General features: G+C 38.9%; 1 protein-coding gene and 1 long non-coding RNA gene across 5 annotated transcripts in view; one reads left to right on the forward strand and one right to left on the reverse strand.

Moving 5' to 3' along the window:
* FYB2 (FYN binding protein 2) overlaps positions 1–19,789 on the forward strand; it is a 123,406-nt gene extending 103,617 nt beyond the window's left edge. For 2 of the 4 annotated variants that reach the window (XM_027537123.1, XM_027537126.1), the window contains exons 11-17: positions 1,669–1,767; positions 4,165–4,193; positions 5,602–5,662; positions 12,784–12,867; positions 15,289–15,370; positions 18,798–18,954; positions 19,644–19,789. In XM_027537123.1, the coding sequence (XP_027392924.1) occupies positions 1,669–1,767; positions 4,165–4,193; positions 5,602–5,662; positions 12,784–12,867; positions 15,289–15,370; positions 18,798–18,954; positions 19,644–19,762 (631 nt within the window). In that variant the 3' untranslated portion in view covers positions 19,763–19,789. Of the gene's footprint in view, positions 1–1,668; positions 1,768–4,164; positions 4,194–5,601; positions 5,663–12,783; positions 12,868–15,288; positions 15,371–18,797; positions 18,955–19,059; positions 19,094–19,643 lie in introns of all 4 variants that reach the window. The other 2 variants (XM_027537124.1, XM_027537125.1) reach the window with 2 other exon arrangements.
* Positions 6,834–9,736, reverse strand: LOC113889824. Its single transcript, XR_003510357.1, has 2 exons — positions 8,265–9,736; positions 6,834–7,125 (listed from the first exon to the last, which is right to left on the reverse strand). It is a non-coding gene; the product is annotated as an uncharacterized LOC113889824 (long non-coding RNA).
* Positions 19,790–24,761: the final 4,972 nt, after the last annotated feature.

Below are 24,761 nucleotides of genomic sequence, written 5' to 3' on the forward strand. Positions count from 1 at the left end.
AATTGAGGCATAGAGAAGTGACTCTCCTAAACTCAATGTGAATTAAGTTCTGAACTTGAAAATCCTCCATTTCCAGGGTAGATTCAAAATATATCTGTGTATTTTAAGCCTATATATTGGGTGAGGTGAAAGCCATGCTATAGAGGAGGATTGTTCAAGATGTGTCTGGTTGTCTCCATTAGTTCTCCAGTATTCGGCACAATGTCTGGTGTTTAGTAGACTGATTGTTAAATGTAAAATATGCAAAGGGGGAGAGTCAAGGAAGGAATCTGTTAATAAATTAACTTTCTCTCACTAAATGAGAACAAACATGGAAACAGGGTAGAAGCAAATATTAGTTTTTGTTTGTGCATACTTTTATAGAGTTTACTTAATTTTACCACCTGCTTGTAAAAACATGTGCACATGTTGCCATAAAAACTATTTCACAAACAGAAGATCAGAGTACCTAGCACCTGGTAGGTATCCATAATTTTGTGTCAAATATGAATCTGTATCACTGACATTATATACTTTTTTAATTTCAAAAGAAAATAGTGAATAAATATATGAAGATGTCTACAAAACAAAGAGCAACCACCCAAAGATAGAGCAAGTTTCTCTTTTTCTTGACTTCATACCTAAGGGTATTTCCTGCTAGTCTGGGAAAACCGAAGTTTAAGAAATGACCTCCATCACTACCCACCCCATCTTTAGGGAAGATTTTCATAGAGAGTGGAGATAAGCTGTTGTAATAAAATACTGTTATCAGTAGGTTATTTGTAATTGTATATAATCATATCTTGTAATTTTTAAGCATGTTGCTTTTTCTTTTGAGAAAATGTCCATCTCCCCAAGTAGAAGACTTTGATATTGCATTAGGGAGTAAGTGAGAAAGAAGAAATAAATAGCAATAAAATGTTTCAGTTTTTTTTTCCAGGAAGAAATCAATGGTTATGATTTACTTGTGTCTTTTCAAGCTAATGAGGCTATCTCTGGAATTGGGGCTTAATTTAATATGTAATAATTCAGTGTTATCAATATTTGCTCAAATGGGGATTATTAATCAAATTCAGTTATTAGGGGCACATTGTGGCAAGGAAAATAGCAGCAGTCAAAAGCAAGAAGTTTGAAGGTTGAAAGGAAAATAGGGCATTTATGCTGGGTGGGATGATGTGGGTGTATAATCCACTTTCCCTAACCTTTCCCCCACCCCCGAAAATCAGGGTATATTTGGAAAAATTTTAATCATCAAGCAGGCAGTCAGTGTAGCATCACTGTTATATTATTATCCCATAAGTTAAAGATCAGTGATATGAATCTCAGGAGCCAGGAATTTCACTAATGTATCAGTTTTTGAGTCATGGTCTCTAAAAGGAAGACTTTGCTCCATAAACTCTGTAAAATAAAGACCATTTGGAGTAGGTGAAAGTTTGTATTGAAATATAATAATTTCCTTCATAGCTGGTATGTGCTAATTCCTATCAGAATCTAAAAGAAGAACATAGGGGTTGACAAGGTATTTCCTGCTCTTCCTTAAGTGGGTGTGTTTTAATAGTAATGAGACTGAAATCTCTGATCTTTTTTACTACAGCAGCTTCCCATCCCCAGTACTCTCTCAAACAGTATTTATGTTTGTAAATATGTTTATATGTTTATGTGTTATTTATATTCTCTGATTCCTCTTAGTTCAGATGGAAAAGCATCACTTAAAAGACTGCAGAGGTTCTTCAAGAAAGAAAAGGATAGACTTAAAGTGAACAAAATCAATTCAAAAGAAAATATAAGGTAAAAAGTCCCTTTTTATTTCTCTTTCTAGGAGAGGATTAGCAATGCCACCCTGGTAGTTACACAGCTGATAGTCTCCATCCTGTTCTTCTAGTGTAAGGGGTACCAGAAGCTAAAACCAAAGCCCTGGTTATCACCTACCTCCTCCTTGCCAGTATTGAGTGCCTCACACACACACATGCTAGTGAGAAAGTGACAATGTCCTTTTTGAAAAAATTGACAAGGGAAGACTGTGAACAAAGGTAGAGGGAAAGTCTTAAAAAGTCCAGGAAGTTCCTGGACTCATCCTTGGATGAACTCAAGTTCCTCATCATCCTTGGCATATATTCCTGTTGTTACTACTGAGCATTATGTTATCAATTACATTCTTTTATGCTTTCTCAGTCCTACAGGCTCCAGTGGTTTTTGTCTACACTTCCATATTCTAATTTGCCTCTCTTGAGAGAGGTAGTGTGTGGAGAGGGGAGATGAACTTTTCAGCTGAATGGTCCATGTATCTCAGTCTTAGCTCTTGAAGGGACCCTCCAAGTTCACCCTAGCTAATTACCGATGGGAATTGGGAAGGTTACAATTCATGTGTAGGAGCGACTTGACGCCTCGATTCCGGATTCTAGTTTCCGCTCTTCCATTTATTCAGTGTGCAACTATGGGCAAGTCACTTCCATTTTGCATCCATAGGGACCACATTTCTTTTAGCTTATAATAGGAGATGGTGTGGTCTCTGAAGGCACTTCAGAGAGGGAGGGAGACAAACACAGACATAGATGTGTATTTTATGAGGGCAGGGGGTGGTAAAATAGTTTGCCCCAGGTCACTACATATGTTGACATCGAAATTATCTTGAAGTTCTTTTCAATTGTAAAACCTTAAAGTAACATGAATTTAAGTCTAACTGTATGTTGGATCTAGATCTACCAAGAGATTTATACAGTATATGAGGTTTACAAATTGCAGTCCTAAACACGGAAGACAGAGTCTAGTTCTAGTGGCCAGTGAGACCCTTAAGGGCTTGACCTTAGCAGGTTAGATGTTTCAACAAAAATTATTAGCATGGTGGCTGCAGCCCCTTAAAATTTTAATCCAGGTGAGAATGCTGATGTTTTTTACATGTAAATGTGATTTCCTTTTCCTTAGAACTATTCAGTGACTGTTCATGACTTTTAGAACAAATATCCAATTCTTTTTCATTGCAAGTAAATACTATATGGCAGTCCCCTTCCTATTTGTCCAGCTCCATCTTACTCAGATTTACTCTCGGCTTCGCCCCGTAACACACAGCCTGTGTACACCGTGCTATTTCATGCCTCCTTGCTTTCAACCATGACATCCATAGGTCTGAAATGCATCTGCACTTCTCTCTCTTCCTTTGATTATCAGAGTTCTAGCCTTCTCTTAAAATTTGGTTAAATATTATCCCTTCTAGGATGCATTCCGTGAATCCCAAACCTGTATTACTGGTTTCTCTTCTGTGTTTCCAAAACATCCTGTGCAAATCTTGTAAGATCTATTACAAGAAATCCTTTTCCTTACAGTCAGAGAATCTCAGGGTAAGAAGGGTCCATATGACCTTGTACAACCCACTACACAAGCTTCTCTGCAGCTATTCCTAAGAGGCCAAATCTCTGTGTCTGCACACCTCTATAAATTCACTACATTCAGGGGAAAATCTGCCATTTTAGTAAGGTCTGAAAAGATTTTTCCCCTTAAATTTTGCCAAAATTTGCCTCTTTACCTTAATTTTTCAATTATTGCCATGGAGACATACCAAGATAACACAGAACTTTATTTACCTTTTGTCCCCAGGCCTATAGGACTGAGCTTAAATTAACTGCTTAAAACACATGAATTTTTTTTCTACCACATCATACTCTTTCCATGTGATCTCTGTAACTATGAGATTTGACGAAAACCGGACAATCTACTTAGCCAAGTGTCCTCTCCTACTTGGCACGTTTACCATCTTCCATCTGGCCTGGCATTCTCTGCTTAAGTCACCTCTCTGGTTACATCTGTACATAGTCAGGGTCCAGCGTCTCCAGAGGGTCATCTCTCTCACCTTGTGTCCCACACGCTGGATATATCTGATTGGCACCCTGGAAGGTTAGAAAGGAGAAATAGGATCCTGTGGACAGAGAAGAGCTGTGGGAGAGCCTGAGACTGTCCCATTAGGTAAGTGGGTAAGGATGGTCACTGGGGATAAATAAGCTCATTTACAGGAAGGGGAGAGGTGATCAGAATAAAGCTGTAGGGAAGCTTGCTTCATATTGCCATTTTTTTCCCCCCAAAAGCATCCAAATCAAGAAACCTAGTCATCGCTATGTTGTTTGAGATGTTATCAATCAGCATTTCTGAATATGGCTTTTTCCTTAACCCTTTGTGTCTTTTGTCAATTAACAGGGCATTTTCCCTTTCGCTGCCTGATTTAAGTAAGTGACATTCACTTATTGCTGGAACAAAATTACTCAGCACTGACATTTTCAGTCTAAGAAAGAAGTAGTAATCCTCCCTGAATTCCATATGTAATGAAAAATTGATACATTAAAATCAAGGAAGATATTTTACATCATAGTATTACTTACTTTGGGGAAGATGGGTGACATTGCTCAAGTGCCTCCTATAGACCAGGCACCCCTTAATATCTAAGAAATAGATGCATTGTCCCTTTGTAGGAAGACTCTCGGACTAACATCCATATTTTAGTGACCTAGGATTTGTACTCAAGTCTCTGAATACACAACGTGTGTGTGTTTTACATTTTACCACAGTCAGCTCACCCGAATTAAGACACAGTAATTTGACCATGAACACTTTCCAGTATACATACTAATTGAATCCAGGGCGAGTCACTAGAATACTGTCTGCTTTGCTGTAAAAGCGATGGTGCACACATTAGCACAGTGCCTGACATACAGAGTGCTCGCTCTCCATCGCGTTCTGTAGGCTGACTGTGTCAGTGAGGGAGGGCCATGTGTTTTGTTGTTTGTTAGCTTCAGTTTATGGGCTCTAGTGACAGTGGCTACTTTGATTTTACTCTGACTTGGCAATTAGAGTGTATTTTATATTCCACAAATGTGAGTTGGCTACACTAAATAACAATTATATAAATCTGGTATAATTACATCTCCTAAAATCATCCTTGGTCCATTTAAGTCTACTTAGAACAGGCATGCATTTTACCTCCCTCCAAATTTATGAATAACTGAACATGAATTGTGAATAATTACGCCAAAAGGTTTCTAACTAGTTCCAGTGGTGAGTCACTTGAACGTTATGGAGTTCTATGCAGAGCACCAAGGAATGTGAATATCCTAAACTGAAAATGTCTAATTATGATTATGTACTAAGTTAGATTCAATTTTACACAAGATTATTATAAAGAAGCAGTTGTCAATGGTTTGAAATAAAAATCATGGAGGAAAAATCAGCATTAATGTCTATTAAGTTGGTATTTTCCCCTTGAAATTCAGCCCTCTCTTGTTCTAGCAGTGTAACATCTTTGTCCAGTTCCAGGTTGATGGGAACCCAGTCTAAAATGATCCCTTCAGCAACTCCTATTTTTTAGAAAGTTGCACGAAATCAAATTGATATAAATATTTATGCATGTGTTTCAGATACCAGGACATCTCTTTTTTAATCCTCAGTTGAATTTTTCCCAAATGGATTCTTTTTTTGTTCCTTGATCCTTTAAGCCTATCTATAGTCTATGATCAGATTTTGATAAAACAGGCTCAGAGATACATGTGGATAATTAAATAATTGTGTATAATTTGGAAAGTCAGGGATTATATAAACCATATCAAATAACAGACTATTTTTATCCTATCTTGATGCTAGAACTTAGGTCTCAGGAAGTTATTATCTACGATGATGTGGCCATAAATGGAAAACAGCCAAAGTAAGTCAATTCACTGCATTGGTCATCTCTGCTGGTGTTTAACCCATTTCCTCATGTTTTGTTAACTATGGTCAGAGGACCATCTCTTTAGATCCTTGGGTGAAAAGTCAGGTTGTAATATATTGCTTCCACTAGGAAGGGGGAACAATGAATAATACAGATGACCTAACAGTGGTAGGTGTTTCAAAACTCACTGGAGCTTTCTTTCATACCTTTGAATCTATAGACTTGAAACTCATTTCAATACAACACTTACTTAATAACCTCCTATGGAGGACGGCAAGCACCACCTGGCAGAATCAACATTCTCAAAGCCTAAATAACTCAAATCTATCAAAGTGTTCCTGCTTCCTATCCTCACTACTAGCCACATGCAGGCACCTATTGTTTCTCAGCTGGATTACTGCAATGGCAGAATGAAATCCAAACTGCTTAAGAAGACATAAAATTCATTATTGATACAGCCCTGGCAAACTCTCAGCCTCAACTATACTTGCCACTCACCCATTATTCCTGTGTTCCATCCATACTGTAGTATCCAGCATGTCTAAACTTTCATATTTGCCCCAACCTCTTCAGTTCATCCAACAAATACTTACTGGGCAGGTACTATATGCCAGGCACTGTGCTAAGTGTTGGGTATAATGCAGTGAACACACAGTTATAATTCCTATTCCTTTCTGATTGGAGAGATAGATAGATAAATGGTGGATCATTAAACATGGGAATCTGATTGCTTTGGATATTCTGAAAGAGACTGGGCATATGCTATGTGTGTTGGGAGGAGGCTGATAGTCATTTTAGGGTAGATATCTGGGAAAAGGCTTTCCAAGGTTAGAACTTAAGAACAAAAGAATTGTTCTGCCCATAACACACTTTGCCATGCTTTTTGCTAGGCTAAGTACTTTATCCTTTATTATTTAAACCTGAATTCAAATTTTGCTTTCCCCAGGAAGCAAAAGCTCAGAGAGCTTTTGGGTTACCTATTTTGGGTTATGTACCCCTTTTTATCAGAACATTCTTTTCACAGTTGTATTGGTCTTATTTCTTCCCTGTCTCCTCCTCTACATGGAAACTTCCTGAGGTGGGGTGTGGGCTTTCTAATCCAATGTATCATGTGGCCTCATACCAAAAGATAGTTTGTTAAATTGGTTAATGAAGAAAGACCTGCTTTCAAAAAATTTGCAAAATGTTTTATGGTCAAAATAGGCAGACATTTCCATTTTTAGGGGATCCAGAAAGCCTGTGCCAAGCTGAAGCAAGCAAGGATAGGAAACATTTTGTCAGTTGGAGACTGGGGATTGAGAGAGGGAAGTGAGGATGATTTGCTGTGGGAGAGAGGAGGGCAGCTGTGTACACAGAAAACGTGTGTTTGGGAAGCTTCACTGGACCATGCGGCACATGATCAGGAAACTGGTGTCATGAGCAGGAAATGTTAACTTGGCAGGAGATGGAGGAGAGCGCTGGAATATAAAATTGGAGTTGTAAGAAAACAAAATGTGGCCACACTTTTTGGTGGAAAGACTTCATATTAAAAGTGAACATTTTGAAAGCTTTTTTGATTGGTGAAAGAAACAAACTTGGAATAACGCCACCACAGACCGAGTGGGAATCGCCCTTTCACAGGGGCCGTTCTTATGAGCCAAGAATTTGGTGTTTAAAAGTTTATACTGAGGGAATAACACGTAATATGGTTTGAAATAGAGGTATAATAACCTTATGAAGAGCACTTTATAACTGATACCATTGTGAATGGGGTGAAATTATTAAAGGAATGACTTTGGTAAAGCTTTTATACACAAGCAAAATGTAGTCATTACATTTCTACATAGTGATCTGTTTTCAGCATATAATTTGTAGTCCTCAAGACTTTCAACAAAAAACAGAAGTCCATCCTTACCAAAAAAAAAAAAAGAGGCAGAGACACAGAGGTTAGGTTATTTGCCCAAGCTCATGTAGCCAATAAGGATTCAAACCCTGGCAACTGGGCTCCCAATCCATTCTCTTCACTGAAGCACTAAGCTAATTTCCTAGTGATACTTTATCTTGATCTTTCATGATCTTTATCTTGATCTTTCTATTAGTTAGTATCTCCCTAGTATACATTTTTAATCTTTTTTCTGATTTCCATATTCTTGTTCACTGTGTCTTGTATACATATAGCTGAATTGGCTTTTAAAAAAATCTAATATAATGACCTGTCTTAACTCCTACCTTGCCCTTGACGTAAAGTTTAATCTTCTGAAATATCATGGTGCTGACAGCACTTTCCTCAGGACAGACTTGTCTTCTGCGCTTGCATATTGCTTACGGCCCTGTCTAGTTTCAATTTGTTTGCTGGGGGTTATTAGAATATAGTATGCAGGACTTACTACAAGGGCAAAGCATAGCAATTTGTTAAAAACAAACAAACACAAACAACTTTTATCCAGGACCTAGTAGTTCTGTATTGGGAGAGCCCTATTTATAGAAAATTCTTTTGCCCAACTGCCAAATAGGGCTTCCCACGTGGCTCAGTGGGTAAAGAATCCTCCTGCTGCAAGAGACACTGGTTTAATCCCTGGATTGGGAAGATCCCCTGAAGGAGGGCATGGCAACTCACCCCAGTATTCTTGCCTAGAGAATTCCATGGACAGAGGAGTCTGGTGGGTTGGAGTCCATGGGTTCACAAGGAGTCAGACACGACTGAGTGACTAACACTTTCTCTGCTGAATAAGGGAGTCCAGAACTATGGGCAAGAGGACAAAATAATTAGAGTCACACTTTAGGAAGAGTAACTCGACCTAGACCCTTCTGCAGAAAGCTTTGGAGGGAAGGTTGGATGCAAAATATTTATTAGAATATTATTAAAGTTGCTCAGATGAAAAAGTGATCAAAATGTGTTCTGAGATGGTGATAAAAATGAAGATATTTTATGATTAAATGATACTTACCAAGTCACTTAAGCCTATCGAAAACGTGACCAATTTCTATTTCATGTGATGGAGCATATCTTCTGTAGTATGGCCTCAATGAATCAATTATTAAAGACATTTGTAGCAGATGGAACACTAATGGAAAAGAGCACAATTTGGGATGAGAAGGGAGATGGAAGGTGATACCTGAGTTCTTGTAAGCATGGATAGTTTGGATGTCATGTCCTGGTAGGTGTTAGGTTGAAGAGATGCCTAAACAACTCTGGATTAAATTGTTGCTAGATAATCCAGACCTCTGCTTTTCATCTCCTTTTGTTCATTAGAATTTCTCCTAACGAGTCACCAAGGAAAGGAAGAAGGGGGGATCTTAAAAAGGACACTGGAACAGCTTCTGCAATCTGGTACTAGTGGGGCCTATGGCATGTCGTCTTCTCTGAATCTTAGTTTCTTAACCTATGATATGACAAAAAAGCTATCCTTGTCCTGTCAAATTCATTAAGCTCTCTAACTAGATCCCTATAAAAGCTAAAACAAGTTGCAGAGAGGCAGAGTTGACCATAATGGTCACATGGCTAGCAGCGGTAAAAAGTGTTATGACTTTTCCAAAAGAACAATATGGTACTATGTATCTACAATGCCCAAACCCTTTCTGTAATTCTGCTACAAGCAATTAGCTCTAGTAAAAAATAAAGGAAACATTAAAATTATATATAAAATGTCTATCTCAGGGCTGTACATAAAAAGAAATGTTTAATAGAACCCAAATTCACTAGGAATATTAGGCAACATGACCACTTAAGTGTATGTAAAATAGTTTCCAGTGACATGGGTAAATGCTTTCACTATAATTGAAAAATAGCAGAATGCAAAATTATATATACAGTTTTGATCACAATTCAGCTTCTAAAAGTGCTTAGAAAATGTTTAGAAGGAAATTTGGACCTTTGAGAGGTCAGATTATGTTTAATTTGTCTCTCTTACAGTTCTGCTTCCATTTTTTTAAATACTCAGGATACAGTGCTTTATAATCAGTAAAGAAAATAAGCTGTTCAGTAGGCATTTGCTTTGCCTATTCCCTGCCTACATAGCTATGCTGCTGCTGCTGCTAAGTCGCTTCAGTCATGTCCGACTGTGCGACCCCATAGACGGCAGCCCACCAGGCTCCCCCGTCCCTGGGGTTCTCCAGGCAAGAACACTGGCTGCTGCTGCTGCTGCTAAGTCGCTTCAGCCGTGTCCGACTCTGTGCGACCCCGTAGACGGCAGCCCACCAGGCTCCCCCGTCCCTGGGATTCTCCAGGCAAGAACACTGGAGTGGGTTGCCATTTCCTTCTCCAATGCATGGAAGTGAAAAGTGAAAGTTAAGTTGCCTAGTCATGTCTGACTCTTAGCGACCCCATGGACTGCAGCCCACCAGGCTCCTCCATCCATGGGATTTTCCAGGCAAGAGTACTGGAGTGGGGTGCCATTGCCTTCTCTCACATAGCTATAGCTCCTTCCTAACAAGTCCATGCATGAATTCTCACTGAACACTTCCTCTTTGCCTAGCATTGTGATAAGTTTGTAGTAGATACATCTGGAATTCTTGTCTGGATCCCATCTTTTGTGAACCTAAAATGGAGAGATAAATGAGTGAACATTAGACAGGTAGAAAAGTAATTGCTGAGCTCCTTGTTATAGACTCCAAAGGCAATGAACGTTGAGCAAAGAGTGATGGGAGATCCCTAGGCAAGTCCTGGAAAACCTTTTATACAAGATCCCTAAGCAAGTTCTTGAAAGCCTTGGCTAAGATGCGTCTTTCTATTTTATTGAACTCTAGTTGACTACAATATTGTGTTAGTTTCAAGTGTATAGCACAGTGATCCAGTTTATTTTTTTCTGATTATGTCCCATTGCAGGGTATTATACGGAATATAATTTCCTATGCTATACAGTATATCCTTGTTGCTTATCTGTTTTATGTATAGTAGTCTATATCTGTTAATCTCATATTCCTAGGCTGCATCTTTAATGCTGGTTAGATGCTGCATCCTTGATATTCTGTTAGACACCTGGACCATAATCTGAAGGGAATGGTGACACAGTGTCACTAAGAACTTTTAAAATTCCTCTGATATAGTATCCTTGTAGTTCTAATTTACCCAGTGAAGAATTACTGTGTTCTGATGTGCAGACACCACATACATACAAATGGTTGACAGAGGAAAGGTTAGTTTTGCTCACATCAATGATGAACATATAAATTGCCAACATCTGCTGGATCATTGAAAAAGCAAGTTTCAGAAAAACATCTGTTTCTGCTTTATTGACTACACCAAAGACTATGACTGTGTGGATCACAATAAACTGTGGAAAATTCTGAAGGAGATGGGAATACCAGACCCCCTGACCTGCCTCTTGAGAAATCTGTATGCAGGTCAGGAAGCAACAGTGAGAACTCGACATGGAACAACAGACTGGTTCCAAATAGGAAAAGGAGTATGTCAAGGCTATATATTGTCACCCTGCTTGTTTAACTTATATGCAGAGTACATCATGAGAAATGCTGGGCTGGGTGAAGCACAAGCTGGGATCAAGATTGCCGGGAGAAATATCAATAACCTCACAGATGCAGATGACACCACCCTTATAGCAGAAAGTGAAGAAGAACTAAAGAACCTCCTGATGAAGGTGAAAGACGAACGTGAGAACGTTGGCTTAAAGATCAACGTTCAGAAAACTAAGATCATGTCATCCAGTCCTATCACTTCGTGGCATACAGATGGGGAAACAGTGGCAGACTTTATTGTTTTGGCCTCCAAAATCACTGCAGATAGTGATTACAGCCATGAAATTAAAATATGCTTACTTCTTGGCAGGAAAGTTATGACCAACCTAGAAAGCATATTAAAAAGCAGAAATAGTACTTTTCCAACAAAGGTCCGTTTAGTCAAGGCTATGGTTCTTCCAGTAGTCATGTATGGATGTGAGAGTTGGACTATAAAGAAAGGTGAGTGCCAAAGAATTGATGCTTTTGAACTGTGGTGTTGGAGAAGACTCTTGAGAGTCCCTTGGACAGCAAGGAGATCCAACCAGCCCATCCTGAAGGAGATCAGTCATGAGTATTCATTGGAAGGACTGATGTTGAAGCTGAAACTCCAGTACTTTGGCCACCTGATGCGAAGAGCTGACTCATTTGAAAAGACCCTGATGCTGGGAAAGATTGAAGGCAGGAGAAGTAAGGGATGACAGAGGATGAGATGGTTGGATGGCATCACTGACTCAATGGACATGAGTTTGGGTAAATTCCAGAAGTTGGTGATGGACAGAGAGGCCTGGCGTGCTACAGTCCATGGGGTCCCAAAGAGTCGGACACGACTGAGTGACTGAACTGAACAAGTGAAGAAACATTTTGAAGCAGCAGGCATGATCAAAGACTGTAGACTTCGTTGTCAAGCACACTTGGATACAAAGCCACTAGGTTCAAAGTACTGTTTCTGTGACCATGATAAGTTACGAAGATCATCTATTTCCCACTTTGTAAAACGTTATGAAACACTGATTGTTGCAGTGCTTCCTGTAAAAAACACATTAGTTAAGATATGTAAAGTGCCAAGCGTAAGACTTGACACACAGGTGTTCAAAAATAGTTTCTTCTGTAACACACTCTCCACTCTTTGCATCCTTTTCTGCTAAACACATCCTTTCCTGTCTCACAGTGAGGGTCCATTTTATCATTCATGTTCTATAGGTGAAGAAACTAAGGCTCAGAAAGAAGAGAAAGTATGATTATAAACAAGTTGATCTCTTGCTTCTGGCTTCAAATTTGCTTTTTAATTTTTATTTTAATTTTATATTGGAGTACAGTTGATTCACAATGTGTTAGTTTTGGGTGTATAGCAAAGCAATATGGTATATCTATTATTTTTCAGATTCTGGTTTCAAATTTGGATTGCCACAGATCAGACGTTAGCATATCTGGGAGCCAGATATGGCCACCACTTGTTTTTGTGAATACAGTAACAACAGCAATGTCAATTGTTATGATAGATAGCATGGCTTGCAAAGCATAAGATATTTACTCTCTGGCCTTGCCAGAGATTATCAAAACATACTTCTAGATGACTTTCTAATTTTTTGGTAAAACGCAATTGCCCCAAAAGTATTGATGGTTCCATGAAGACTTTAGTTCAGTCTTAATTTACTTGCACAAAATATTTTTCTTCTTAGTGATGAACTTAAAGGAAAGTCTTGGAAGCTGAAGTTTTTGACATTGAAAGAAAAAAAGAAAAAAGGTGCTAAAGAATCGGAAAGGTAAGCACACAAGCGCACTCACACCACAGCTTTTCTGTTGCAGTTTACACGTCTTACTGGCTGTGTGATCTTGTCAGGTTATTAAATTTGATATTTGGATCCTCATCTACTGAATGAAAATATTAACATCTATATTACAGTACAACAGAGATGATTAAAAGAGAAAGAGAATATGAAAATGTGAGTGTCACACACATTTATCATTCCTGCTTTTGGTAGATAGGGAGCAAGAAAAGAATTCTAGCCATCATTTTTTATCAAAGGATGAAAAATTTCCCATCTTCCTCTAGGCTGTAGGAACCTTTTCCCTGTAAGAATGAACTTAAATAATATACCATTTAGAACTTGAATGATGCCTTGAGAAGAGAAGCTGGGTATCATATAGCAAGGCTGATTTCCCTAACGTATTGATACAATATAATTCTAGTGATCACTACATTAGTGTTAGAAATAAAACAATGTTTTATTGACTCAAGATCTATCCTTTATTCATGTGATTCAAACTCCTAGGTGGCTGTGGGGGGAGGTGATGTTTTTTACTATCCCTGATGGTGACTTACTGCTCTGTGCTTCAGTCTTCTCAGTTGCTGGGATCTAGGGCAGGAGCTGAGGCACTTTAACTAATGTCTTGGGGAAATCCTTGTCTAAACAGTCACTGGGCTGAAAACACTGTATGGTCTGTCTGCTCTGGGAAATCTGTCTAGAAAAGTCCTAGAGGGGCACCCCAGAAGAAATCAGACATCAATCTATACCAAATTTAAACTCAGAGGATGGCATAGGGTGAGGATGGCCCTTCTCTAAGTTTTTAAGTTTAGACTTGATGTAATTTACTTTTCCCAAGTTGGAAATATGTATTCAAGACTACAAAAGCATCTTTCTACCTTAAACATCACACTTCTACTTTTGCATTTTATTGTTCAGTCACTCAATCATGTCCAACTTGTTGCAACACCATGGACTGCAGCACACCAGGCCTCTCCATCCTTCACCATTCCCCAGAGTTTGCTGAAACTCATGCCCATTGAGTCAGTGATGCTGTCCAACCATCTCATCCTCTGTCATCCACTTCTCCTCCTGCCCTCAGTCCTTCCGAGCATCAGGGTCTCTTCCAATAAGTCTGCTCTTCACATCAGGTGGCCAAAGTATTGGAGCTTCAGCTTCAGCATCAGTCCTTCCAATGAATATTCAGGGTTGATTTCCTTTAGGATTTAGTGGTTTGATCCCCTTGCTGTCCAAGGGGACTCTTAACCATCATCTCCAGCACCACACTTTGAAACCACTGATTCATCAGTGCTCGGCCTTCGTTATGGTCCAACTCTCACATCTGTACACCACTACTGGAAAAACCATAGCTTTGACTATATGGACCTTTGTTGCAAAGTGATGTCTCTGCTTTTTAATACGCTGTCTAGGTCTGTCATTGCTTTTCTTCCAAGGAGCAAGCATCTTTTAATTTTGCATAGCACAGCAAAACAAAATTCCAAGAAATGAAATATCAGTGAAATTGTTTACTTTCCCCATCTCCTGCCAAAAACAAGCTTTCCTCAGTCCATGGGGTTCTCCAGGCAAGAATGCTAGAGTGGGTTGCCATTTCCTACTCCAGGGGATCTTCCTGACCCAGGGATCGAACCCACATACCCTATGTCTCCTGCACTGCAGGCGGATTCTTTACCCTCTGAGCCACTGGGGAAACCCACTATTTTAATGACTATACATAAACCATTTTAGGAAACAATCTTCAAGTGCTTCATTTCTTACAACAAACTGATATTATAGTTGTTTTCTTCAACTGAGTAATTTGAAAATGCAATACTGAGTTTAACATTATTCCTGTATATTGATGTATCCATTTCTATGCATTCTTTGTTCCTTTTCAAATGATTTTTTCCCATAACTTACTCTACCAATAAGTAAGGATTACTTTTTTAGTGTAATTTTACTGCAACCCTTTTTTTATCCCTTTATTAATCAGGATGATGGCCAGTTCTGAGAAGTTTGAGGGCAGTTTCCTGGTATAAAGGCATGGAAATGACAGCCCACCTTCTAGGATGTTCCATGTAGACTTTGAATGTTATATGCAAAAGGACAGCTGCAAAGGGGGGTTGGGCCGGATTATAAAATACCCTGTGTACAACACAATGGGACCTGACTTTATCTTACAGAAGAGGCAGCAGAGACAGACAGGAAGGCTTTAAGAAGGAGAGTGATATGATCAATTAAATTTTAGAAAGATGACTCTGGAGGCAGGTATACAGATGGATTTGAGAAAGAAGAGGCAACAATAAGATGGTATAAAATTATACACAGAATTATACCTGAATTTATCCTGGAGTGGAATGAGTTTATAGCTTTGGAAGCTTAAAGAGATTTTTATATATAGTAACACTTAACCCTACCTGCACCTTTCTTGCCATCTTCTAGGAGTTTCTTCAAAACCAAGAAGCAAAATTTACAAAAGGACAGGATGAAAAGAGAAGAAAGACTTTTTAGAGAAAGATTCAAGGTATGTTCTTCTTTGAAGGTAAACATTAACAGAGAAAGTAAAAAAATATTTTTTTAAATTCTGTTAAGTGTGGTGCACATCTGTCTCTCTGGGACTGTCATGATCTTTGATTAAACATGTGATAGGTTAATTTTTCCCCATACATTTCTGTATTATCATGCCTTTGTACATGCTATTTCCTCTGCCTGGAAAAACTGCTAAGTTGTTCTTTAAGACTCTGTTCAAATGTCATTTACTCTTCCTTAACTCCTTGAGCCAAAGTGTGTGTGTGTGTGTGTGTGTGTGTGTGTGTGTGTGTGTGTGTAGTCTGAACTAAAGGCTTGAGTCCCTTTTAAAGGACAGATTTTTGTCTTTTTCAAGTTCCCCCTTAGCTCCCAACATAAAAGTGGATACACTGAATGATTAAACAACTCTGTCACTGAGTCCATGGAGCATTTTCTGTAATTCCAAGGTTCACACACTCCTCCCTTTTGATTTCATGTACTGTCACAGTGAGAATTATTAAGAAACATATATTGAACACCTCCCACGTACCAGACACTGGATTGAGAGAGAGTTATACAAAGCTCTTCATGTCATGACCTTCGTCTTTCTGGTTTTATTTCTCGCCATTTTCCACCTTGCACTTTGTGCCTTGGCAACACATTGTGCATCGCTCTGTTTCTCGAGTGAACATCCACCGCATCCTTGTCCCGCTATTTCCTTCCTCTAGACATTGACGCGATCCGTTCCACTGTCCAGTGTACCCTTGCTGCTTCTCCATCTGACTAGCACCTGTTAATCTGTGATGACCTAGTTCAGGCATCTCCTCTAGGAACTCACACTTGCTGATGAAAGAAATTACTCTTCCTCTGCTGCTGCTGCTAAGTCGCTCCAGTCGTGTCCAACTCTGTGTGACCCCAGAGACGGCAGCCCACCAGGCTCCCCTGTCCCTGGGATTCTCCAGACAAGAACACTGGAGTGGGTTGCCATTTCCTTCTCCAGTGCATGAAAGTGAAAAGTGAAAGTGAAGTCGCTCAGTCGTGTCCGACTCCTAGTGACCCCATGGACTGCAGCCTACCAGGCTCCTCCATCCATGGGATTTTCCAGGCAAGAGTACTGGAGTGGGGTGCCATCACCTTCTCCAACTCTTCCTCTACAATACTTTATACCTGAGCAAACCTCTAGCTTATCACAAAACATTAGCATTATTGCAATACATGTTCATCAGTTAAACTTTGAATTCCTGGAGGACAGGGGTTATATTATGTATCATGTCCATGTAGTGAGACCTAATACTGTATAAAAATGTTTTTGGACTCAACTTAGGAATAAACACAAATTCTTCTTAATCATTAATACGTTCTGCTTGAACCAAGCTAATTTAGGTTACTAGATCTATAATATGAAATGACTTACTGCAAACCATGATGTTCTTTGATTAGTTGAAAAACGAGTGTGTAACAATTACTTGTTGAAAGGACCCTATGTTCCATCTAGTGCTTTTATTCACCACTGTATTTCTGACGCTCTCATAGGCAGCAGAAATTCCCATTCTCTTGAGTCCATTCTTCCTAATCACCTGTGGTGAGTCTCCTTGATATATCATTAAAAAAACTATACAGTTTCAATAATTTTTACTCATCTCAAATCACACCCAACCAAAATATTGGGTGCTTCATTTGTGTCAGGCATTGAGGGTGCAAGGATGGATAAAATTGCTTCCCGTTTTTATTTTATGAGACAATATGTTGATTAAATGTCATCATGGGGTACATACAAAGTGCAGTTAAAACAGTAAATTATACATGGCAGTCATGAAAGCCTTCATGAATAGTGCCTAAGAGAAAAAAAGCATTTCAGGCAGAGAAAACAGCAAGCGCAGTGGCATGGAAATATGGAAGGTACACAGTGCATTCAGAATTATCATATAGCTTGATGAAGCTTCAATGAAGGGAAAAGAAAGAGGGGGGGATGGGAATGATGTTGTGCAAAGGACCCTAAATGTCAAACTAAGAAATCTGTGTTTGAATGAAGAGTTTTTAGAATTTTATTTTAAGAAGTCAGATTTGCATTTTAAGAAATCATTGTGAACAGTGGTCTGGGAAGGGTAAGATCAGTTAGGAAGCTATTACTCTGTTAGGCAAAAGAAAAACCTGTCTTGTGGATTAGATCGCATTTGGTACCCATCATAATTCATCATCCAAATCCAGGACATTTCTGAGGGGAAGGAGGCACAATTAATCATTGTAGGTATTTATAACTAGAGACATTAAATATAAACAGAGACTATCCTGAGTAAAGGAAGATGTGTGGCTACCCTAATTTAGTGAAGTAGACATCTGCAAGTATAAGCTACATATTCTAGAACTTTTTCCAATAAGTGGATTTCAATACATTAAAAGGTGGTGTACCTGTACATGGACAGGTTGGCTAGTTAATAACACAGGAAAAACAAACAAACAAACTCTCCTAAGGCCAGAAATCGAATCCCTCAGTTGTTCCACAAGTGTTTGTCTTCAACCACAAAAGGATAGTGGGACCTGCTCCCAAACACCATTCCTAAAGTGAAAGTCGCTCAGTCGTGTCTGACTCTTTGCAACCCCATGGACTTAGTCCATGGAATTCTTCAGGCCAGAATACTGGATTGGGTAGCCTTTCCCTTCTCCAGGGGATCTTCCCAACTCAGGGATTGAACCCAGGTCTCCCACGTTGGAGGCTGATTCTTTACCAGCTGAGCCACAAGGGAAGCCCAAGAACACTGCAGTGGGTAGCCTATCCCTTCTGCAGGGTATCTTCCAGACCCAGGAATCAAACCGGGGTCTCCTGCATTGCAGGCGGATTCTTTACCAACTGAGCTATCAGGGAAGCACACACCATTCCTACCTCTTTAAAATATGTGTGCTGCAGCTATTAATACATGTATGCAAGAATACATGAGCCCACTAGAGAGGAAGGGTGGAAAGAGTGCCATCTAGAAATGCAATATATATAGGAACATTATAAACTCTAAAGCCCTACACTACACAAAGAGGTTTTCTGTTTCCCTCTTTTTGTAACTTGTCCTTTCCTGGGTTTACTGATTGGCTTCATTACTAGAACAATTAATATACCATTCACAATACTTAATTTACACCAATGTTACCACCTTTTCTCCTCCCAGAATTCCTTCTAACTACAATTCGATAATGGGTATGAAAACATTTTGAAAATATGATCTTACCAAACAAATGTAAAGGTTGTGATAATAAATAAATGTACTTTTATTTCTTTAAATAACCTTTCTTTCCCTAAATATCTTGCTATTTTCTTTTTCCTTAGACATTAGTTAACAGATATCTGGCCTCTTGAGTTTATTTTGAGGTTACCATAGTATGTCTTCCATTAATGTTATAATGAAAAAATAAATCTATGCAAACATATTCTGATTATTAATTTTTTCTTTCAGTATGACAAAGAGATTACTGTCATCAACACAGCAGTGGTGTGTTCCAATAATTCAAGAAATGGAATATCTGACTTGCCAATAACCCCTGGAGAAGAACTAGATGTCATTGATATCACTGAAGAAAATCTAGTGATATGCCGCAATTCTGAAGGCAAATGTAAGTTACTAGGTTATTGCCCGTAAGATTTCAATCACTGCTTTTGAAAAAAACTCAAAAGCATTATAACTTTCAGATTAGTAATAGTGATTTTTATTTCTATAGATGGATATGTGCTAATTGAACATCTAGATTTCAAGTAAGTGGTTTGACTTTATACTATAAATCAAATTCTGAATACTTAATACATTACTGTGTACATGAGTCTCAAGGAAAGACTATTGCATATATGTACTTCAGGAAAAGTTTTTAATATGCAATGCTCTATTCTACAAGGAGCACTTGCCTGGTGGCTCAGATGGTAAACAATCCGCCTGCAATGTGGGAGACCCAGGTCCAATCCCTGTGTCAGGAAGATCCCCTGCAGAAGGAAATGGCAACCCACTCCAGTATTCTTACTAGAGAATCCCATGGGCAGAGGAGCCTGGCGGGCTACAACAGTCCATGGGGTCACAGTCAGACACAACTGAGAACTAATTCTTTCTTTCTTCTATAAAGATTACTTGGAAGAGTAATTTTTTTGTCTGCCACTCCTGAGTATGTTATCAGACTTCTCTATAGAGCATATTTGTAAACATTTAAAAGGAGTATAAGAATATTAAACTGAATAAGAAATCCTCCCCAAATCTCTTACTCTTCCATGGGCCTGTATTTCAAAGTGTTTGTTTATTTCTCCTTTTTTCCCTCAGGCAACAAGTCTGATCACCTTAGAGAGATCAAGATCAAATGGTATGGTCTGCTCAAGTGTGAACTAGTTCTAAGGTCTCAAGGATTGAGAAGATGCAAGAAAGGTTTAACAAGGACCTAGAAGAAATAAAAAAGAGTCAATATATAATGAATAATGCAATAAATGAAATTAAAAACACTCTGGAGGCAACAAATAGTAGAATAACAGAGGCAGAAGATAGGATTAGTGAATTAGAAGATCGAATGGTAGAAATAAATGAATCAGAGAGGATAAAAGAAAAACGAATTAAAAGAAATGAGGACAATCTCAGAGACCTCCAGGACAATATTAAACGCTGCAACATTCAAATCATAGGGGTCCCAGAAGAAGAAGACAAAAAGAAAGACCATGAGAAAATACTTGAGGATATAATAGTTGAAAACTTCCCTAAAATGGGGAAGGGAATAATCACCCAAGTCCAAGAAACCCAGAGAGTCCCAAACAGGATAAACCCAAGGCGAAACACCCCTAGACACATATTAATCAAATTAACAAAGATCAAACACAAAGAACAAATATTAAAAGCAGCAAGGGAAAAACAACAAATAACACACAAGGGAATTCCCATAAGGATAACAGCTGATCTTTCAATAGAAACTCTTCAAGCCAGGAGGGAATGGCAAGACATACTTAAAATGATGAAAGAAAATAACCTACAGCCCAGATTATTGTACCCAGCAAGGATCTCATTCAAGTATGAAGGAGAAATCAAAAGCTTTTAGTTCTAAGGTCTCAGCCCTGCTTTACATTAGTTTATGTTGCCAGCATGAGACGGTGGAATCTGTGGAAATTTTCGTTAACAACTTAGAAAAGAAAAATCCTCCACATTTAGATGTTGGTTTTACTACTAAACAGTTATCTTTCGATGTCTATTTCAGTATGTATTTCACTGCTGGCTCAAAATGTGAAACAGTGTGAGTTGGCATTTGAGCACTTGTTTAATGAGCCATGTCCAAAGTTAGAAATCACGCCTTATGGCACCTAGTCAGTTGTGCAGATGGTTAGTTTGCTTCTAATGCTTCTAATATTAGTACACGAGTGTTTATAATTTCAAGAAGATGTGCATTTAAATTGGGTGTAATTTAATTCTGAAAAGTAAATAGTGTAACCAACATCTTTCAAATACTCCAATTTCAGGTATAATCCTAAAGCAAGAGGACATTTCTACATTGATTTTTATCATAAAACTAAAAATCTAACAAATGTTGCCAAAAATTGGTTTCATTGGGAATAGGATGCTGAAAAGTAGTTTTTTCCTAAATTCACCCAACATTTTGAGAATTGCCTAAATATGTTTAAACATTTAAATTATACACTGTATCAGTTTAAAATAACCATTTTTTACTTTAGACAACAGGATATTTTGTTTATGACTTAATATATATTAAAATTATTTATAAGTATTTTTACTTACAGAGAGTAAAAATAAGCTGAGCTGTAAATAACATTCTATTTTTCAAATGATGTACACGGCACGTTAGGCAGGGTGACCCTGACCTTCAAGGGCATGATCCACGGCCTCATCCTCTATACTGTGACACTATTTTTTAAGCTTCTAGGTTCTTTTATCTTTTTTTTCTTGTTGCAAATGGCATGTGCCAAGAAAGGCCAAGCTTATTCCAGATGAAAAGTATCAAAATTATTCATAGGGCTTAGAGAGGAAAATAGGTGGAGAGATTATTACAAATAACAGTTATAACAACATATAGGTGACACTGAAACTGGGTCTTTAAACATAATATATTTGCTGGACAAGACACAGAGAGGTCGATGCTCTCCCTGGTGACTAGGAAGAAATTCAAAGTAGAAGGAGTCTAGTCTATCTGGTAGGAAGTAGCAAGAGCTGAAATGGGGTAAGCCAGGGCTAGAATGTAACAGAGGTCACTTGGACTTTTTCCTCTAGAGAGTAGGAACCATCCAGCGGTCTTAAGCAGGAAGACAACACCAGATGTCTAGAGAAAAAAGGGAAAAAAAATCACAGCAATATGGGTGACTGATTATGGATGACAGATAAGAACGAGGAGAGACTAGTCATCTTTGTGATATTCAAGGCAAAAGGGCACTAGACCTTAATTTAAGACAGCCACAATAGAAGTATATACAGTACAGGAGCCCCATTAGAGGGAGAGGTAAGAGAGAAACAGAATTGAGACGTGATGATGAAATTTCTTTTTTGGGAGATGAGATTAAGGCTGACACCAAAGACTGGGAATATATTTCTGCTTGTACCCCCGCTAACCTCCCTGGATGAAATTTACTACTCTGAGAGGCAGGGCAGCCAGGCAACTGTAGCCCTCTCCCACACTGTGGGCACTGTAGGAGACTAGGACAGGTGTGGCCCAAGCTCAATGAGAGGGAGTGCAAGGCTGTGCTGAGCAGAGACCATTCATGCAATAATCCTATACGAAAGAGGACCAAAACCTACGTATCACTCTTGCCACCTCACCAAAACATGACCTTAGATCTGAGGTGACAGTGGGACTCGATTTCACCTGACACAGCTCTGTCCCATTCACGTTCTGTCTCGTGGCATGGCCTTGTATTCTGCGTCCATGGCTTAGCTCTGAGTCTCTTATTTCCTCATCAGTAAAGCAGCGCTAATAGCACTCACCTTGTCCACTTCTCAGCATTGTTGTCAGGCTGTAATGTAATAATATAAATAAATAAGTGTCCTAAAACCCTTAATACAAAATACTGTATAAGTGTGGTTATTTTAGTACCTGGCCTTTTGTGAAGTTGGAAGATGCTGAACACAAAAACAGGTTTTGGAAATTAAGACTTGAAAGAATGGCTAGGATATCTCTACCTCTTAAATTCAGAAAATCATCTGTAAGGAAGATCAAGGCAAAAAGGCTGATGTGTACATCACTGCATAACCCTGTGGGTGTGATATGGCCTCGTAACCAATCCAAGGTGACCTTAGGTGCATCAGGCCATCTGCTCTATTTCCTAAGCAGTGCAGCCACTTCCAATGGACCCCAGGGCTACCAGAAATATTGTTAGGGGAAAACTGTCATCGTTACTCCTCAGAGAAGGAAATGACAACCCACTCCAGTATTCTTGCCTGGGAAATCCCATGTACAGAGAGGAGCATAGTGGGCTGCAGTCCATGGGATAGCACAAGAGTCACTACAATTTAGTAAGAAATCTTTTATGCTAGTAAATCTACTAGCCAAGAAAAGAGGATAAAAATCATATAATGAAAAAGAAGCATGTTGGTTTCAGTGAATTCTGTTAAAACTGGATGATACTAAGATGCAGAGTATGTCATGAGCAACGCTGGGCTGGAAGAAGCACTAGCTGGAATCAAGATTGCCGGGAGAAATATCAATAACCTCAGATATGCAGATGACACCACCCTTATGGCAGAAAGTGAAGAGGAACTAAAAAGCCTCTTGATGAAAGTGAAAGAGGAGAGTGAAAAAGTTCGCTTTAAGCTCAACATTCAGAAAACTAAGATCATGGCATCTGGTCCCATCACTCCATGGGAAATAGATGGGGAAACAGTGTCAGACTTTGTTTTTTTGGGCTCCAAAATCACTGCAGATGGTGACTGCAGCCATGAAATTAAAAGACGCTTACTCCTTGGAAAGAAAGTTATGACCAACCTAGATAGCATATTCAAAAGCAGAGACATTACTTTGCCAACAAAGGTTGGCAAGGCTATGGTTTTTCCAGTGGTCATGTATGGATGTGAGAGTTGAACTGTGAAGAAAGCTGAGCACTGAAGAATCGATGCTTTTGAACTGTGGTGTTGGAGAAGACTCTTGAGAGTCCCTTGGACTGCAAGGAGATCCAACCAGTCCATTCTGAAGGAGATCAGCCCTGGGTGTTCTTTGGAAGGACTGATGCTGAAGCTGAAACTCCAATACTTTGGCCACTTCATGCGAAGAGTTGACTCATTGGAAAAGACTCTGATGCTGGGACGGATTCGGGGCAGGAGGAGAAGGGGACAGAGGATGAGATGTCTGGATGGCATCACCGACTCGATGGACGTGAGTTTGAGTGAACTCCGGGAGTTGGTGATGCACAGGGAGGCCTAGCGTGCTGCGATTCATGGGGTCGCAAAGAGTCGGACATGACTGAGCGACTGAACTGAAGATGTTAATAAAATAATCCAAGCTTAAAAAAAAAAAGAATGGCTAGGATATAAGATTTTTACATAGAAATACTTAACAGGTTTTTGAAACAACACTTTTCTATGTTTTTAAAGTATAAACCATTTGGTCTAATTTAAACAAATACCTAATAACTACTGATATGGAATACATTTTTAGGAAAAACATTCCATCCACATCAAGTAGTTATTTCTATTTCATGATCAGCCACATTCCTTCCATTCTTTAAATCACAGTGTGTGAAGTTCAGTTTCAATGCTATTAATCTACAGAGTCCCTTAATGCAAACATTATAATTTCAGTGATGTTTCAAGCAGATGTCATCTGTCTCCTAGAAACCCTAATCTAGCAAAACATTTCAATGGAAAGACTGAGTTTCTATTTAACTTTTTAATTTTGTATCAAAAGATATCATTAGAGATGACAACACTCTGTCAGAGAAAAAGACAGTTTGCAAAGGGACCCGAACCTAACAGAGGTTAACGATATCCTCATTCATGTATAGGCCAGGCCAGCAGCAACCTGCTAACATGCACCGACAGAGCTGTCCCTTCCTCCTTTCCAGTACCTCTGACACACCTGGTCTTCCAAGCCGCCTTAGCATTCTCTCCAGCAGGGCCTCTCCCACATATGTTCACAACTTTTAAAACATAGGATTCTAGAGGGAAGAAGAGGAAGAGAAAAAAGTCAATACATAAAGACAAATTGCTAAGAAGTGGTTGTTTCTGGGTAACAGGGATAAGACTTCAGGGTTTCAACAGTTTGGACACTGATGGCTTTTGAGAATAGAGAACAAGCAATGTAGATGTGGTCTGATGTGCTTATGATGGTCACCTCCCGTATACTTTCTGAAAAACATCCAAGTTGAGATTTATAAGAGTTCTATTTTCTTTATCCAAAATTTGAAGAGAACATGTTTGTTTTTGTTACTGAATACCTTTTCCCTTTATTTCCTAAAGTGT

Source organism: Bos indicus x Bos taurus, chromosome 3, assembly GCF_003369695.1.
Source record: "Bos indicus x Bos taurus breed Angus x Brahman F1 hybrid chromosome 3, Bos_hybrid_MaternalHap_v2.0, whole genome shotgun sequence".
NCBI classification, from domain to species: Eukaryota; Metazoa; Chordata; class Mammalia; order Artiodactyla; family Bovidae; genus Bos; species Bos indicus x Bos taurus.